We start from the raw sequence: 16,579 nt of genomic DNA, 5'->3' as shown, positions 1-16,579 counted from the left end.
TGAGATGTGAAAAGGAAGATTCTGTCCTGGCACATCCCTCTCTCTTCTCTTTAGTTTTTTCTGGCATATTTTGCATATGGCTGCACTACCCTCTCTCTATAGGCTAAGTTTGTGATGTTCTTTGTGTAATTAACATCTTAAGCCTCTGGTAAGGGAATGTCTATGGCACTCACTATCATGATAATGGTAATGGCAGATTCTATGGGTCCAGGTTGGCTAGTATCAGACATGCTCAGTATATACACTTTCATGTAGGATGAGATATTGTCAGAAGGGCTGAGTTGTTCTCTAATGTTACCCTTTTCCCCTGTGTCCACAGATTCCATTAGTGAAGAATGGCTCCTGGAAATGGTTCTTTTGTGACTGAATTCATTCTGGTGGGATTAACAGACCAACCAGATCTTCAACTTCCCTTGTTCTTCCTGTTTCTAGTAATGTATATGGTCACTGTGTTGGGAAATTTTGGCTTGTTAACACTAATTGTGCTGAATTCACACCTACACACCGCCATGTACTTTTTCCTTTTTAACTTGTCCTTAATAGACCTGTGTTATTCTTCTGTATTTACACCCAAAATGCTGGTAGATTTTTTATCAAAGAAGAATATGATCTCTTATATGGGGTGCATGACTCAGCTCTATTTTTTATGTTTTTTTGTCATTTCTGAATGCTATGTGCTGACATCAATGGCCTATGATCGGTATGTGGCCATCTGTAACCCACTTTTGTATAATGTTGTTATGTCCCCTAAAGTGTGTTCCAGCCTTATGCTTGGTTCCTACTTGATGGCATTTTCTGGTGCCATGGCTCACACTGGATGCATGCTGAGACTGACCTTCTGTGATGCAAACACCATCAACCATTATTTGTGTGACATCCTCCCTGTGCTTCAGCTCTCCTGCACAAGTACTTACATGAATGAGCTGGTAGTTTTCATTGTGGTAGGCATCAATATCATTGTACCCAGTCTCACGATCTTTGTCTCTTATGGTCTCATTCTCTCCAACATCATCCAAATATGCTCTACAGAGGGCAGGTCCAAAGCCTTCAGCACCTGCAGTTCCCACATAATTGCTGTTTCTCTGTTCTTTGGTTCAGGGGCAATCATGTATCTTAAACCGTCATCTGCTGGGTCCATGCATGTGGGGAAAATCTCTTCTGTCTTTTACACCAATGTGGTTCCCATGATGAACCCCTTAACCTACAGCTTGAGGAACAAAGATGTTAAACTTGCTCTGAGAAAAACCCTGGGGAGGGGAAAATTTTGATTAGAATCAATGTCTCTGTGCAGGTTGTCATAGAACAGGAGATTCCATGTGTTTATTTTTAATAATTTTAGTGGCAGCTTTCTCATCCTATTTCTCACCATGGGGAAGGAAATCTGACTCTTCTCTTAAATTGTTCCTATTTTTAGGTCTTTTCATCTCCATTTTCACAATTTTCTTATGTTTTCGTTATGTTTCTCATTTAAGAAAAGCATTAAGAAACAAGTTATTCTCTTTTATTTTAAAATTATCAGTATGGATTTTTTTCACTTGGAAGATGAACGGTACTGCTAACAATCAATAAGGTAGCACTAGTGTGAGTTTAAAATCTTTTTAAAGTCTGATTTTGAATGATCAATAAAGTAACACCTTGTACGTTGGGGGTTTCTTAAATGCCACTAGTGCCAGCAGAAGCATGAATCAGATAATCTGTCCTAACTCTTTTCTTTCTCCCTTCTGTGGTCAGTACTACGACTCAAATGCCAGTTTCACAATTATAGCAGATCCATAAAAACTATGTAATATAGCCCACTCTGTAGCTGTGAACATCATTCATTAAGCTGGTTTCATATTTACCTCAGCGATTTCATATTTACCTTCTACAGTCAAAGAAGCACAATAGATTTTCAATATGTATTTAACATATGGATAGAATACTGAAAGAAATATTATTCATTTAGTTAAATAACACAGCTGCTTTATTTAAAAAAAAGTCTAGAATAGACTATAAGCCTCATATTTCAAATCTACCACTCTTTCTATTATACTATTTGTATAACACATATGAGAAAACATTTGCTTTGAAAGCTGACTTTTTATATAAAAAATGAAATATTTGGGCGATCTTGAATTTAGAGAACAAAGCATGGGATGAAAATTTTTCATGAACGTGTCATTTGTCCATGGTCCAAAGAGATACAGTCAGTAAGAAATCCCTCAAGAGAATGGACAATGAGATTTAGAAGCTGTATTTCATTCTAAATCTGTATCTTGAGCTGTAGAATACTGTAATTATCCTCCACTGTCCATAAAGCTTCCATTAAAACTTATAATACACAATGACCTCACAATAACAGTGATTTTTAGAATTAAGACCAATTCATGCGGAACCAGGAAGAGAAATGATGACCTCTTAAAAAGATAACATAGTTACTGTTAATCAAAACTCAAATTAGGAAGAATGAATAGAAAGTAAATGGTAAGGAAAAAACAAACTATTTCTATGATTCTCTTCTTTCTGGAAGATTCTCAAAATATTATGAGGGTCATAGGATTTCTCTAGATAGGATGAAAGCTTAAGTTATTTGATATTAAAAAGTTAAACTGAAAGGACTTGTGGGACCCAGGAAAAATAAAACCATTCCTTGTTTTATTGGCTTCTTTATGCTACTTTTACATGGATTTTTTGAGTACAAAATCCACAAATGGCACCCGGAAGAGCAATGGCAATTTGAAAGAAGTATTTAATGAATAAGCTAATTTTTACAATATCTTTTTTTAGAATTAGATGTTGTTGTTTTTTTTTCTTTTGAGAAAACAGGCAAAAAGATGATCAAAAATCCTTATTATGATGCCAAGAGAGAATTTAAACATGTAAGAAATCAACACCGAATATTCATTGGAAGGGTGGATATAAAGCTGAAGCTCCAATACTTTGGCCACCTGATATGAAGAGCCAACTCGTTGGAAAAGACCCTAATGCTAGGAAAGATTGAGGGCAGGAGGAGAAGGGATAATAAAGAATGAGATGGTGGGATGACATCACCAATCCAATGGAGGAGTTTTTGCAAACTCTGGGTCTTCCCTGGTGGCTCAGATGGTAAAGAGTCTGCCTACAGTGTGGGAGACCCAGGTTCAATCCCTGGGTCAGGAAGATCCCCTGGAGAAGGAAATGGCAACCCACTCCAGTATTCTTGCCTGGAAAATCCCATGAACAGAGGAACCTGGCAAGCTACAGTCCACAGGGTTGCAAAGAGTCAGACATGACTGAACAACTTCACCTGAGCAAATTCTGGAAGATGGTGAAGAACAGGGAGGCACGGCCTGCTGCAATCCATGGGGGTCACAGAGTCAGACGCTACTTAGCAACTGAACAACAACAGGAGAACGTAATAACATTTATTACTTTGTTGTTTTTCTAGTCTCCACTCAATATTTAGATATTTTGAAATTTAGCATATCTGGATTGTTGGCTTGCTTGTTTGTTTTTAGATGCTCAGCACTGCTAAATCCTTGACTTCTGATTCTAAACGACCACTCATATCTCATTCCCTGACTGCAATATTAACATGCTTGATTTTCACTTAACTAGTTCTAGGTATATGAAATAGTTCATCTTGGTTGGATTTTTTCTTTTTGCTTTTCTTTTAGTAACTGTTCTGAAAAATATATTTACCAGATTGAAAGAAAAGTATATCTCAATAGGTAAAGAGTTGTGCTGTTGAGAACTTTGGTAGATATCAGAGTATGTTCAATCTGTCATATATTTCATTAGTATTTGAAGTGACCCAAAGTGTGGGTTTAAGTTGCCATTAATCTTTTATTTGATGAGACTAAAATACAAATGAAACGTATTTAATCTCAGAAAAAATTTTTTTTCTTTAAAATTAGGTTTCATTCTTTTGGATTATTTTGCATAAAATTAATCAGAAAAACAGACATACATACAGATTAAAAACTAAGGGATGGCGAAGTTTCAGCAGAGGCAGTTTGATTTTTTAGTGCATATAAGTACTATATGGCTATTTGGGCTTCTTTCAAAAGCAAGGGATGTGTCAGGGGAAAACAAGGTCAGTTTTACATGCACAGCATAGAACTGTCATTTGTAGAGGATTTTTTTTTTTTTTTTGCTCTTTTATAAAATGGGATAAAAGGAGCTATGAGGAAATATATGATTCCGTCAGAGTTGGCACAGCTGAGAATCAAGCAGGTATGCCATAGGATCCTTCTGTGCCTATGTACCAGCCTGGTCAATTTGAAAGCTCTGGTTTTCAAAACATAACAAAGTCTTCCTCCTTGTTAAGGACCAGAAAGTTCCCTGAGGATATTCTGAATGTGTTTAATGTTCAGTAGCTCTAAGTGAGCTACTGTTGTTGTCAGGATCCACTTTAGAATGAGTATGACCAGAGTGCACTGTGGCTAAGGGCTGAAGAAAACCAGAAGTAAAAGGCATTCTGAGTCCTATGTCCCTTTAGTTCCTGAACTCCCCACTTTATTGAACCCCATTATACTCTCCTCCTTATGCTGCCTCCCTGCACACACACACACACACACACACACTCTTAGTGCCTTCAAACCTTGCATTTTATTAGATCACTGCCTAACATCAATTGCATGGCACACAACCCACTTTTTCCCTTTTATTAAAATTTGTATTTTAATTGAAGGAAAATTGCTTTACAATGTCGTGTTGGTTTCTGCCATACAACAATACACATCAGTCATATATACATCCACTCCCTCTTGAGCCTCCCTCCCCCTCCCCATCCCACCACTGTAGGTCATCACAGAGCTCCTGGTTGGGCTCCCTGTGTAATATGGCAACTTCTCACCAGCTATCTATTTTACACATGATAGTGTAGATATGTCTATACTACATTCTCCATTCGACCCACTGTCTCCTACCACCACTGTGTCTGCAAGTCTGTTCTCTATGTCTGCATCTCCATTGCTGCCCTGCAAATAGGTTCATCCGTACCATTTTTCTAGATTCCATATATATGCATTAATATACAATATTTGTTTTCCTCTTTCTGACTTACTTCACTCTGTATGGTCTTCCCTGGTGGCTCAGACAGTAAAGAGTCTGCCTGCAGTGCGGGAGACCCAGCTTCGATCCCTGCGTCAGGAAGATCCCCTGGAGAAGGAACTGGCAACCCACTCCAGTATTCTCTAGGCTCATCCACCTCACGAGAACTAACTCAAATTTTTTTTCTTTTTTGTGGCTGAGTAATATTCCATTGTATATATGGACCACATCTTCTTTATCCATTCATCTGTTGATGTACATCTAGGTTGCTTCCATATTCTTGCTATTGTAAATAATGCTGCTATGGACATTGGGGCATGTGTCTTTTTCAATTATAGTTTCCTCAGTATATATACCCAGTAATGCAATTGCTGAGTCATGCTGTAGCTTTACTCCTGTTTTTTTAAGGAACCTTCATACTATTCTCCACAGTGGCTGTATTAATTTATATTCCTACCAACAGTGCAAGAAGGTTCCCTTCTCTCCACATCCTCTCCAGCATTTATTTTTTGTAGATGTTTTGATGATGGCCATTCTGACTGGTGTGAGGTGACACCTCATTGTAGTTTTGATTTACATTTCTCTAATAATTAGTGATGCTGAGCCTCTTTTCATATGTTTATTAGCTATCTCTTTGTCTTCTTTGGAGAAATGTCTGTTTAGGTCTTCTGCCTATTTTTTGATTGTTTTTTTTTTTTCCTGGTATTAAGCTGTATGAGCTGCTGTTATATTTTGGAGGAAAATCCTTTATCAGTTGTTTCATTTGAAATTATTTTCTCCCATTTCAAGGGTTATCTTTTAATTTTATTTGTTGTTTCCTTTGCTATGCAAAAGCTTTTAGGTTTCAAGGTCCCATTTGTTTATTTTTGTTTTTATTTTCATTACTCTAGGAGGTGGGCCAAAGAGGATCTTGCTGTGATTTATGTCAAAGAGGACACACAACCCACTTTTAATCTTTGCAAGCACATTCAAGTACATGGTTCTTGGTTTCAGCACCTGACAGGCAAGACCAAGCAGGAAATATTCATTGAATCCAACGATAAGAAATAGCTATTGAGTCAATCATCCATTTAATTGTGTAGTAGCTACAACAAATGAAACAGCCATTTTGTATGCATTTTCGGTGATTTGTGCACTGGGCTGAATGTCACAGCTGAGAGAAAGCCATCAGGGTATTTTTTTCTCATTACAGCATAGTGGAGTTGCATGCAACCCATAAATAGAATCTAAAGGCAGTCATATTTACTCAAAATTATTACTATATTCTGAAAATTTTTACTGAAATTTGACTCTGGTAAATTGATGTCCATGTTGAGGACAGACACAGTGTTTCCCCAAATCTGGCACAACTGACTTTTCTCTCAAGCAGTGGGACATTTACCTGTATCATCAGCCTGGCACCAGATGAGGTTGCTGCTTTATATGTTGGGTTTGATATACAAAATCAGTTCAGTTCAATTCAGTGACTCAGTCATGTCCAACTCTTTGTGACCCCATGGACTACAGCACGCCGGGCTTCCCTGTCCATCACCAACCCCAGAGCTTGCTCAAACTCATGTCCATTGAAATAGGCACCTTTAAATATTAAAAAGCTTGCTCAATGGAGAAGTTTTACATTCTAAGGCAGAAACTCCCTCTTCCTCAATAAGTGGGAGACTGGTGGAATCACCTGGGCAGTTTGAAGTGCCCCTGTAGCATGAGGTTTAGTAGACCCACCTCATACATTAACAGAGAGAATGCATAGGGTGTCACGATTGCTCTTAGAGGTCGTGCTGCAGTTTCTTCTGCACTGTTGCATCTGTCAGGCTGTGTGTTCCTCAGGGAAGAATAGTGAGGGAATTAGGGAAGGGGACCCCAGTTCCCATCTCATGGATGATGAACTGAGGCTCAGAGATGTTCATGCTTGTTCCAAATTATGATTTATAAGTAGTAGAGCTGAGACTTGAGTATTTTGATTCTAAATGTATAAAGTAAAAAATATATACAAACTTTACCTTGTTTTCAAAATTCAGTGAAACATGAACAGCAGTCTTAGTGAATGAAATGACTCAACACAAAGGCAATGTTCTAAACTAAGAAAAATATAGGTGCTTCCCTGGTGGTCCAGTGGTTGGGAGTCCAAGAGAGGATGAAATCAATGACACCAATCAATGAAACCAATCACAGCACTGGCAACACAGGTTTGAAAGGCGGGGCTGACTTCATGACAACCGGGCTCTAGGGGATTTATGTCTGTGGTGATGGTGGCCCTCTCTGGGGCTGAGCTCCATGGAGACAGCAGTGGACCCTCACCAGATATTCATTAGGAGTGATTTTGGAATAATTCTACCTGATTCCTATTCCGTTTACAAGTTTTGTCTTTGGCTTTTCTGGATTGTTTGTTATGTGGGGGTGTGTGTGTGAAAGAGTATGTTTTAACTGAAATATGAGATTTTGTTTAGTTTACTTTTTTCACTAAAATTCTGTATTATGGACCTTCCTCCAAGTCAGTAGATCAATATACAATGCTTATATTTTCTGATTTCTGTATGCATACAACAATGCACATTATTTAAAAGTAATTACATCATTAATGTTATCTTATTATTTTTGTATGTTTAAACTTTTTTTAATCACTCACACACCACAACCCCAGATTAGTTTAATAAGCTCATTTATACCCTTCTGCTCTTGACATACAGAACAAACATATGGATACCAAGGGGAGAGGGGAGGGTGCAGTGGATTGGGAGATTGGGATTGACATATATACACTATCAGTACTGTGTATAAACAGATAACCAGTAAGAACTGACTGTATAGCACAGGGAACTCTACTCAACACTCCATGGTGACCTAAATGGGAAGAAAATCCAAGGAAGAGGGGGATATATATATATTTATAGCTGATTCACTTTGCTTAACAGCAGAAACTAAAACAACATTGTAAAGAAACTGTACTCCAATAAAACAAATAATCTATCCTTATGCTTCTTTCTCTATGCTTTCATGACACACAAATTGTCTTTCTTGCTTTACAAAAATGGCACAATGCTAACTACACTTCTGTATATCACATACCATCCCCCCCAAAAATATCGTGTTATCTCCTGAAAACCACTCAAAGTTAACTGCTGTTGTTATATTTCAGTATTTCAAATAACTGCTTTGTATTTCATGATGTAGTAGTACCATGTTTTATTTACCCATTTCTCTTTGGGAATATTCACTAGATTTTCAGTTGTCTTGCCATCAGAAATCATGTGTTAACACAGGAGTTTGAAAATATCTACTTATGTACTACTGCTTTTGTTTTCGTGAGATAGATTTCTGGTGTGGAATTACTGGATTTGAGAGTGTATATAAATATATTTAAATCTGGAAACTATCATCATTTTTTTCCAAAGAATAACCTACAAACAGATGTCAGAGGAAACATTTCTTTCATCTAAGTCAGTAAGATGTTGATATTTATAACTTGAATTAGTACTTTTAATTTGAAAAAGTTCAGATGAATCAATAAAATGATTATAACTCTAAAAGAAAGTTCATGAAAAGCTAATTTGCAAAATAAGATACCCTTAAAGAATATCATGTGCTTTAGTCATGCTTGTAAAAGCAATGAAATGACATCAATAGAATCTGATTATTAATTGTAAACTTGGAAATAATTATGCTTCTTTAGGTTTCTTTAGGAAAAGCCACACTAAAGTTCTATATATTAAAAAAATAAATTTGGAAAATGTTTTAGAACACCTGAAGAAGATGGTGGAAGAGAGTGACAGTGAGATGGAGAGTGCCAGCTGGGGATGAATATTATGGATGCTGGGCCATTTTAGGCTGAGAGGAATCTGTTATGAGTCTACTTGCATTACCTTTCTTCTTAGATACAAATATTAGTTCCAGAATGACATGAACTCTTCTCAAGAGGTTCAAATAACAAACACATAAGAAATATAAGTGTGATTATTAAAAACCTTTTATTAATCTCTTTCTTTTGTCTTTCTGCTTGTCAAGGTAAACTGAAGACCCAGGTGTAATTCTGTCCCCTGAGACACTAAATCAAGTTAATCTCCTACCCATCTAGCTGTGTTAGTTTCCATTCTCTGCACATAAACTAGTTGGGGCCTTGAACAGAGGGTAACCACTCTTTCTCATCAAGTAAATAGAACTGTACCTGTTCTTTTATTAGTAACCTGCAAACAAATACCTCAACACAGCATATAGAAAGCTTAAAATTTTGGTTAAAAAAGAACTAAAAAGGGACATGAGTTTTATGTTGAAAGACATCACATACTGGAAGGTAATTTCTTAGAAAGATAGATTTCTCTTGCTTCCCCTTATTTTCCTTCTTAAGCTTTCATTCAGAGATAAGTTACTTGGGGATTGTTAGACTTCCACCTAAGTACAGCTATCAAGTCTCTCTCTCTCTTGGGTATATATATACAGCTGAACTTTCAGTAACATGGGTTTGAACACTGTGATCTACTTACATGCAAACTTTTCCAATAAGTATATTGGAAATATTTTTGGAGCTTTTAAACAATTTGAAAAAAATCACAAGTAGTATAGCCTAGAAATATTGAAAAAATAAGAAAAAGGTATGTTACAAATGCATAAATTATATGTAGATATTCATATATAGGCATAGGGCTTCCATGGTGGCTCAAAGGTAAAGAATCTACCTGCAATATGGGAGACTCAGGTTCAATTCCTGGGTCAGGAAAATCTCCTGGAGAAGAGAATGGCAACCCACTCCAGTATTGTAGCCTAGAGAATATCATGGGCAGAGGAGCATGGCGGACTATATTCTGAGGGGTCCCAAACAGTGAGACACGACTGAGCAATTAACACTTTCACTTTCAATAGGCATAGGTGAGAGATATTTAATATAAAGCTAACATTGTGGAAACCTGTTAGTTTTTGAACCATATCATAACTTTGCTTTCAAAGACTTACATTACCATACAGAATGCCTCTTTCGATCATCATGGAAGAAACTGTATTAGCCTACCACCACAGATAAGTGATTTAAAAAAAAAAAAGAAGTAATAATGTTTTTAATACTGTGTAAGGGATAGTATGGACCTAACAGAAGCAGAAGATATTAAGAAGAGGTGGCAAGAATACACAGAAGAACTGTACAAAAAAAAATCTTCACGACCAAGATAATCACGGTGATATGATCACTCACCTAGAGCCAGACATCCTGGAATGTGAAGTCAAGTGGGCTTTAGAAAGCATCACTATGAACAAAGCTAGTGGAGGTGATGGAATTCCAGTTGAACTATTTCAAATCCTGAAAGATGATGCTGTGAAAATCCTGCACTCAATATGCCAGCAAATTTGGAAAACTCAGCTGTGGCCACAGAACTGGAAAAGGTCACTTTTCATTCCAATCCCAAAGAAAGACAATGCCAAAGAATGCTCAAACTACTGCACAATTGCACTCATCTCACACGCTAGTAAAGTAATTCTCAAAATTCTCCAAGCCAGGCTTCAGCAATATGTGAACCATGAACTTCCAGATGTTCAAGCTGGTTTTAGAAAATGCAGAGGAACTAGAAATCAAATTGCCAACATCCACTGGATCGTGGAAAAAGCAAGAGAGTTCCAGAAAAACATCTATTTCTGCTTTATTGACTATGCCAAAGCCTTTGACTGTGTGGATCACAATAAACTGTGGAAATTCTGAAAGAGATGGGAATACCAGACCACCTGACCTGCCTCTTGAGAAATCTATATGCAGGTCAGGAAGCAACAGTTAGAACTGGACATGGAACAACAGACTGGTTCCAAATAAGAAAAGGAGTACGTCAAGGCTGTATATTGTCACCCTGCTTATTTAACTTATATGCAGAGTACATCATGAGAAATGCTGGACTGGAAGAAACACAAGCTGGAATCAAGATTGCCAGGAGAAATATCAATAACCACAGATATGCAGATGACACCACCCTTATGGTAGAAAGTGAAGAGGAACTAAAAAGCCTCTTGATGAAAGTGAAAGAGGAGAGTGAAAAAGTTTGCTTAAAGCTCAACATTCAGAAAACTAAGATCATGGCATCTGGTCCCATCACTTGATGGCAAATAGATGGGGAAACAGTGGAAACAGTGTCAGACTTTATTTTGGGGGGCTCCAAAATCACTGCAGATGGTGACTGCAGCCATGAATTTAAAAGACACTTACTCCTTGGAAGAAAAGTTATGACCAACCTAGACAGCATATTGAAAAGCAGAGACATTACTCTGCCAACAAAGGTCCATCTAGTCAAGGCTATGGGTTTTCCAGTAGACATGTATGGGTGTGAGAGTTGGACTGTGAAGAAGGCTGAGCGCTGAAGAATTTATGCTTTTGAACTGTGGTGTTGGAGAAGACTCTTGAGAGTCCCTTGGACTGCAAGGAGATCCAACCAGTCCATTCGGAAGGAGATTGGTCCTGGGTGTTCTTTGGAAGGAATGATGCTAAAACTGAGACTCCAGTACTTTGGCCACCTCACGCAAAGAGTTGACTCATTGGAAAAAACTCTGATGCTGGGAGGGACTGGGGACAGGAGGAAAAGGGTAGAACAGAGGATGAGATGGCTAGATGGCATCACGGACTCGATGGACGTGAGTTTGAGTGAACTCTGGGTGTTGGTGATGGACAGGGAGGCCTGGCGTGCTGCTATTCATGGGGCTGGGAAGAGTTGGACAAGACTGACTGAACTGAACTGAAGGGATAGAACTGTAATACTGTATCACATAAGAATTTTCTAAAAATTCATTCGTTAATATATGGGCCAGGCTACCTTGAAGCAATCATATAGCTGCTTCTTTCTTATTAATGCATGAGTTGTTACTGTTTTGTTTGTTTTTTTAGTCACTAAGTTGAGTCTTACTCTTTTATGCCCCCATGGATCGTAGCCTGCCAGGCTCCTCTGTTATGGGATTTTCCAGGCAAGAATACTGGAGTGGGTTGCCATTGCCTCCTCCAGTGGATCTTCCCAACCTAGGGATTGAACTCATGTCTCCTGCATTGGCAGGTGGAGTCTTTACTGCAGAGCCACCAGGGAAGTCATGAGTTGTTATAGTTGTAAATAAATACAAATATTTTCACTTTATCTTTTTGTTTTTGAGATCTTGTGTTAGTAATATGTATAACATCTACAGTGTGTTCTATAAGACAATATTGATGTGAATGGTGACACACAGATGATTCTGTTTGTAAACAGTTGACATACACTTATAGTATCCATAAACACAGTACAGTAAGTGTATTTTCTCATCCTTATGATTTTCTTTATAACATTTTCTTTTGTTTAGCTTACTCTATTATAAGATTATAGTATATAATACATATAACATACAAAATATGTGTTAATTGACTGCTATGTTATCTATTAGGCTTCTGGTCAATAGTAGGCTATTAGTAGAGAAGTTTCTGGGAGTAAAAAGTCATATATGGATTTTTGACTGTGAAGGAGCTGAGTGAGAAGTTGATGCCACTAAGCCATGTATTGTTCAAAAGTCAACTGTATATACAACATAAATATATATATATATATATATATATATATATATATATATATATATATATATATACTGTCTGTAATAAGGACCTATGAAGAGGGACTAAGTTGCTATTACTGCTGCTGCTGCTGCTGCTAAGTCGCTTCAGTCATGTCGGACTCTTAGTGACCCCATGGACTGCAGCCCACCAGGCTCCTCCATCCATGGGATTTTCCAGGCAAGAGTACTGGAGTGGGGTGCCATTGCCTTCTCTGAAGTTGCTATTACAAGAACACACAATTCAAACATTGATACCTTTCACTGATACTCCTGTCTCAGGTTACCTTGCAATTCACCTGATGAAAATTTTCATACTTTATCTAATTTAAACATGATGTATTCTAATGGTGGAATCCCACTGGTACAGTAAAAATTTCCAGTTTTTTGAGTTCTGATATCCATATAGGTGATTAGGATAAGTCTATGTTATTTATTCTCTTATTTGAAAAATATAGCTTTATTTTAGCTCAAGCCACATTGTCTGGAGATATGATCATTTTTATGGTCATTTTGCTAAGAGCAGAGAACCCTGTTTCTGCCATGTTGGTGAGTCATTGCTCAAAAAATAATAACAATATTGATTTCAACAATATCTTGCATTAAATTACAAACATCACCTCTTCCTCACTTCCCACTGTAAACAATTCCTACTTTTCTTGACTTCCAGATGGCATAGACCCTTTATTCTTTCATTGGTTCTGTCTTTCTTGTCACAGGTAGTAGGTTTTAAATATGAGTCATATGTTTGATGGAATTGTTTTCTGTTGTGAGGGCATCGCCTGGATTTATGAGTATGAGGAATGGAAGATGGGGAGAGGGATATCATCTTTAACAATACTGTCATATTTAAGACTGAAATATGTATGTTAGGAACCAGCCCCTACCCAGTGAATTGTAGCTGGGAGAACACATATGAGCTCTGTCCTTAGAGCCTCATAAACCATAATCTCACATAAGACAAGCATCATACCAGCAGTCTTATGAGGATTGGTATTTTATTGATCATATTGGAGATTATAGAATTCTGTATTGGAGTTTAGATTCTTAACCTGCTCCAAGAGTATTTCCTATATAAGCAGGTAGTGGTATTAATGAGATACCAGTACCAATATCAATGATGAAATTTTCTTTGAAGTTGTAGCTTTTGAAATTGAGAAGTCTCTATAGCACAATGAGAATTTTTGCTCTCTCTCTCTATATATATATACACATATATGATATATACATTTATTATATATATTATGCATACATATATATCATATATTATATATATGGCAATTTTGTAATAAAAGGCACAGTGCTGTGTGGTTCACTATCATTTACTGAGCAGTCCCAAGTTACTGAGTCCCAGTTACTGAGCTTCAGGGAACTGAATAACGACAACCTCAATAAGTTTGTAAGTGGATCATGAAGATTTCAAACTCAGCCAATACCTTGATTTCACTGTGGTGAGTCCTTGAGCAGGAAAACCCAAGTGACTTGACTCAAAAAACCTTTAAGAGAGTAAATTTGAATTGTTTTATGCTACTGAATTTGTAGTAGTTTATGATACACCAATAGATGAATGCATAGAATTTCTCCACTTCCTTTTGCATATCTGTGTGTGTGTGTGAGAGAGAGAGAGAGAGAGGATGATGATGAAATCATTTCATTACTTTTTTCAAAGAAGCTTCATAATAAACAAAGTTGAGTATGACTCTAGAATTATCTGCCTTGAATGATGCAGCTTCTATCTAGAGAATGGGTTCTCAGTTCTCCCTTAATGCTGGGTGCTTTTGATATTCCCTCAGAGAGTGAGCAAAAATGTGGAGAAATGACAAACGTGAGCCTAGTGACAACGTTCATCCTCACGGGCCTTCCCCATGCACCAGAGCTGGACACATTCCTCTTTGGAATCTTCCTGGTGATCTATGTCCTCACTGTGGTGGGGAACCTTCTCATCCTGCTGGTGATTATAGTGAATCCCCTCCTGCACACCCCCATGTACTACACTTCCTGACCCACTTGTCATTCTCCACAGTCACTAGGCCCAAAATGCTGATGACCCTGGTGTCCCCAGAAGGCAGTGCTATCTCCTTTCCCAGCTGTGTGGCCCAGCTCTACTCCTTCCACTTCCTGGGCAGCACCGAGTGCTTCCTCTACACCGTCATGTCCTATGACCACTTCCTGGCCATCAGTTACCCACTCATGTATGCCAGAATGATGAGTGGGAGGACGTGCGCTCTCCTGGCCACAACCACGTGGCTCAGTGGCTCTCTGCACTCTGCTGTCCAGACCACACTGACATTCTGTTTGCCCTTCTGTGGACCCAACCAGATCCAGCATTACTTCTGCGATGCACCACCCATCCTCAAACTGGCCTGTGCAGACACCTCTGCCAATGAGTTGGTGATCTTTGTCAACATTGGGGTGGTGGCTTCAGGCTGCTTTCTCCTGATAGTGCTGTCCTACGTGTCCATCGTCCATTCCATCCTGAAGATCCGCACCTCAGAAGGGAGATGGAGAGCCTTCCAGACCTGTGCCTCCCACTGCACTGTGGTCCTTTGCTTCTTTGTTCCCTGTGTTTTCATTTACCTGAGACCAGGCTCCAAGGAGGCTGTGGACAGGATTGTGGCTGTTTTCTACACTGTGATGACGCCCCTTCTGAACCCTGTGGTCTACACCCTGAGGAACAAGGACGTGAAGAAAGCTCTGTTGAAGCTTAAAGACAAAGTAGCATATTCACAGAGCAAATAATCTTTGCACTGTACATATGCTTATTTTAAAAATAGTAATAAAATAGTATAATATAGTAATATAATTTTATCAACATGAAATGTACTATGTATATAGTTCTCAGTGTTAAACTTTATTCAAACTACTTAGAAATATCTGTTTCACAGATTTCTTTGAGAATTTTTAAAAACTACAAATTTTTTTTAATAAACATGCTTAAATTTTGATCTATGAACTCATTTCTCTGCAGCACATTTATGTTACATTTTTTCCCATTCTTATTGACATATAGTTAACATATAACATCTTTTCTGCCTTTTTAAGGGCTTCCCTGGTGGCTCAGATGGTAAAGAATTTGCCTGCAGTGCAGGAAACCTGGTTTGATCCCTAGGTCGGGAAGATCTCCTGGAGAAGTAAATGGCAACCCACTCCAGTATTCTTACTTGGAAAATCCCATGATCAGAGGAGCTACAGTCCATGAGGTCTCAAAGAGTCAAACACAACCGAGCAACTTCACTTTCTACCTTTTTAAAAAGTAAATATTCAGTCTGGACCTCGGATGCAGAGGAGTGACTTATTTATATATTCTTAAGTTGATAATATGCTTTTTTGTTTATGTCTTATGCACACAAACATGGGGATTTAGAATCTGGGGACACTGTTAACACTGTTCAAGGATAGCAGCAATTATCAGAGGTCATTTACCTATGGATGCAGCTGTGCACCTGCCTCCTTGGTTCTTTTTGTGGCTGCGTGTGTGTGTGTGTGTGTGTGTGTGTGTGTGTGTGTGTTTGTGTCTACGTGTGTGTCTGTTTGCATGAAGGTCCCAAGGTAACTAGTCCTGTTCCCAGGACATCTTGACCCTGGTTGGTGCTGCCACACTGAAAGAGTCCCAGACTTCTGAGCAACTTGTCTCTCTAGATAGGTCTGCCAGGATAAGCTGTGGCTCTGAGAGACTCCTTTCAGAGACTGGGAACCATCACCACCTTCAGAGAGCCCTGCCGTTTCTCAGGTTTGGTCAGTGTGATCAGGACAAAGCTACCATCAAATACCTTCAGTCTCCATCACACAATCTGACTTTAAATTCTTGTATTACTGGACCAGATGCCCATATTCAGCACAATCATTCTATGCTGGGTTTTTTCACTATTGGTGGTGATGGCAGTCATGCTGCCCAGAGAGCTCCTTAGATTCACCAAACCTAAGCCTCCTCTGAGACAGGAACACCATACATTGCAGGCTGGAGCCAAGGGTGCTTCCTATTTAGAAAGTAGAATAATTAAAGTGTAATTAAGTCACTTGGTATCATGGGATTTCAACA

At 38.3% G+C, this 16,579-nt stretch overlaps 1 protein-coding gene and 1 pseudogene across 1 annotated transcript; both read left to right on the top strand.

Moving 5' to 3' along the window:
• The first annotated feature begins 335 nt into the window (after positions 1 to 335).
• Positions 336 to 1,268, top strand: LOC109554026 (olfactory receptor 8B8-like). Its single transcript, XM_019954336.2, has one exon. It carries the CDS (start codon positions 336 to 338, stop codon positions 1,266 to 1,268), a length of 933 nt encoding a protein of 310 aa, XP_019809895.2.
• Positions 1,269 to 14,356: 13,088 nt separating this feature from the next.
• On the top strand, positions 14,357 to 15,279 carry LOC109554265 (olfactory receptor 10G9-like; annotated as a pseudogene).
• The last annotated feature ends 1,300 nt before the right edge of the window (positions 15,280 to 16,579 follow it).

Source organism: Bos indicus, chromosome 29 (genome assembly GCF_029378745.1).
Source record: "Bos indicus isolate NIAB-ARS_2022 breed Sahiwal x Tharparkar chromosome 29, NIAB-ARS_B.indTharparkar_mat_pri_1.0, whole genome shotgun sequence".
Lineage (NCBI taxonomy): Eukaryota > Metazoa > Chordata > Mammalia > Artiodactyla > Bovidae > Bos > Bos indicus.
This window is presented reverse-complemented; position numbering and strand designations above follow the sequence as displayed.

Excerpts from the sequence above, each read along its gene's own strand:
- LOC109554026 (XM_019954336.2), top strand. The coding sequence starts at position 336 with ATGGCTCCTGGAAATGGTTCTTTTGTGACTGAATTCATTCTGGTGGGA.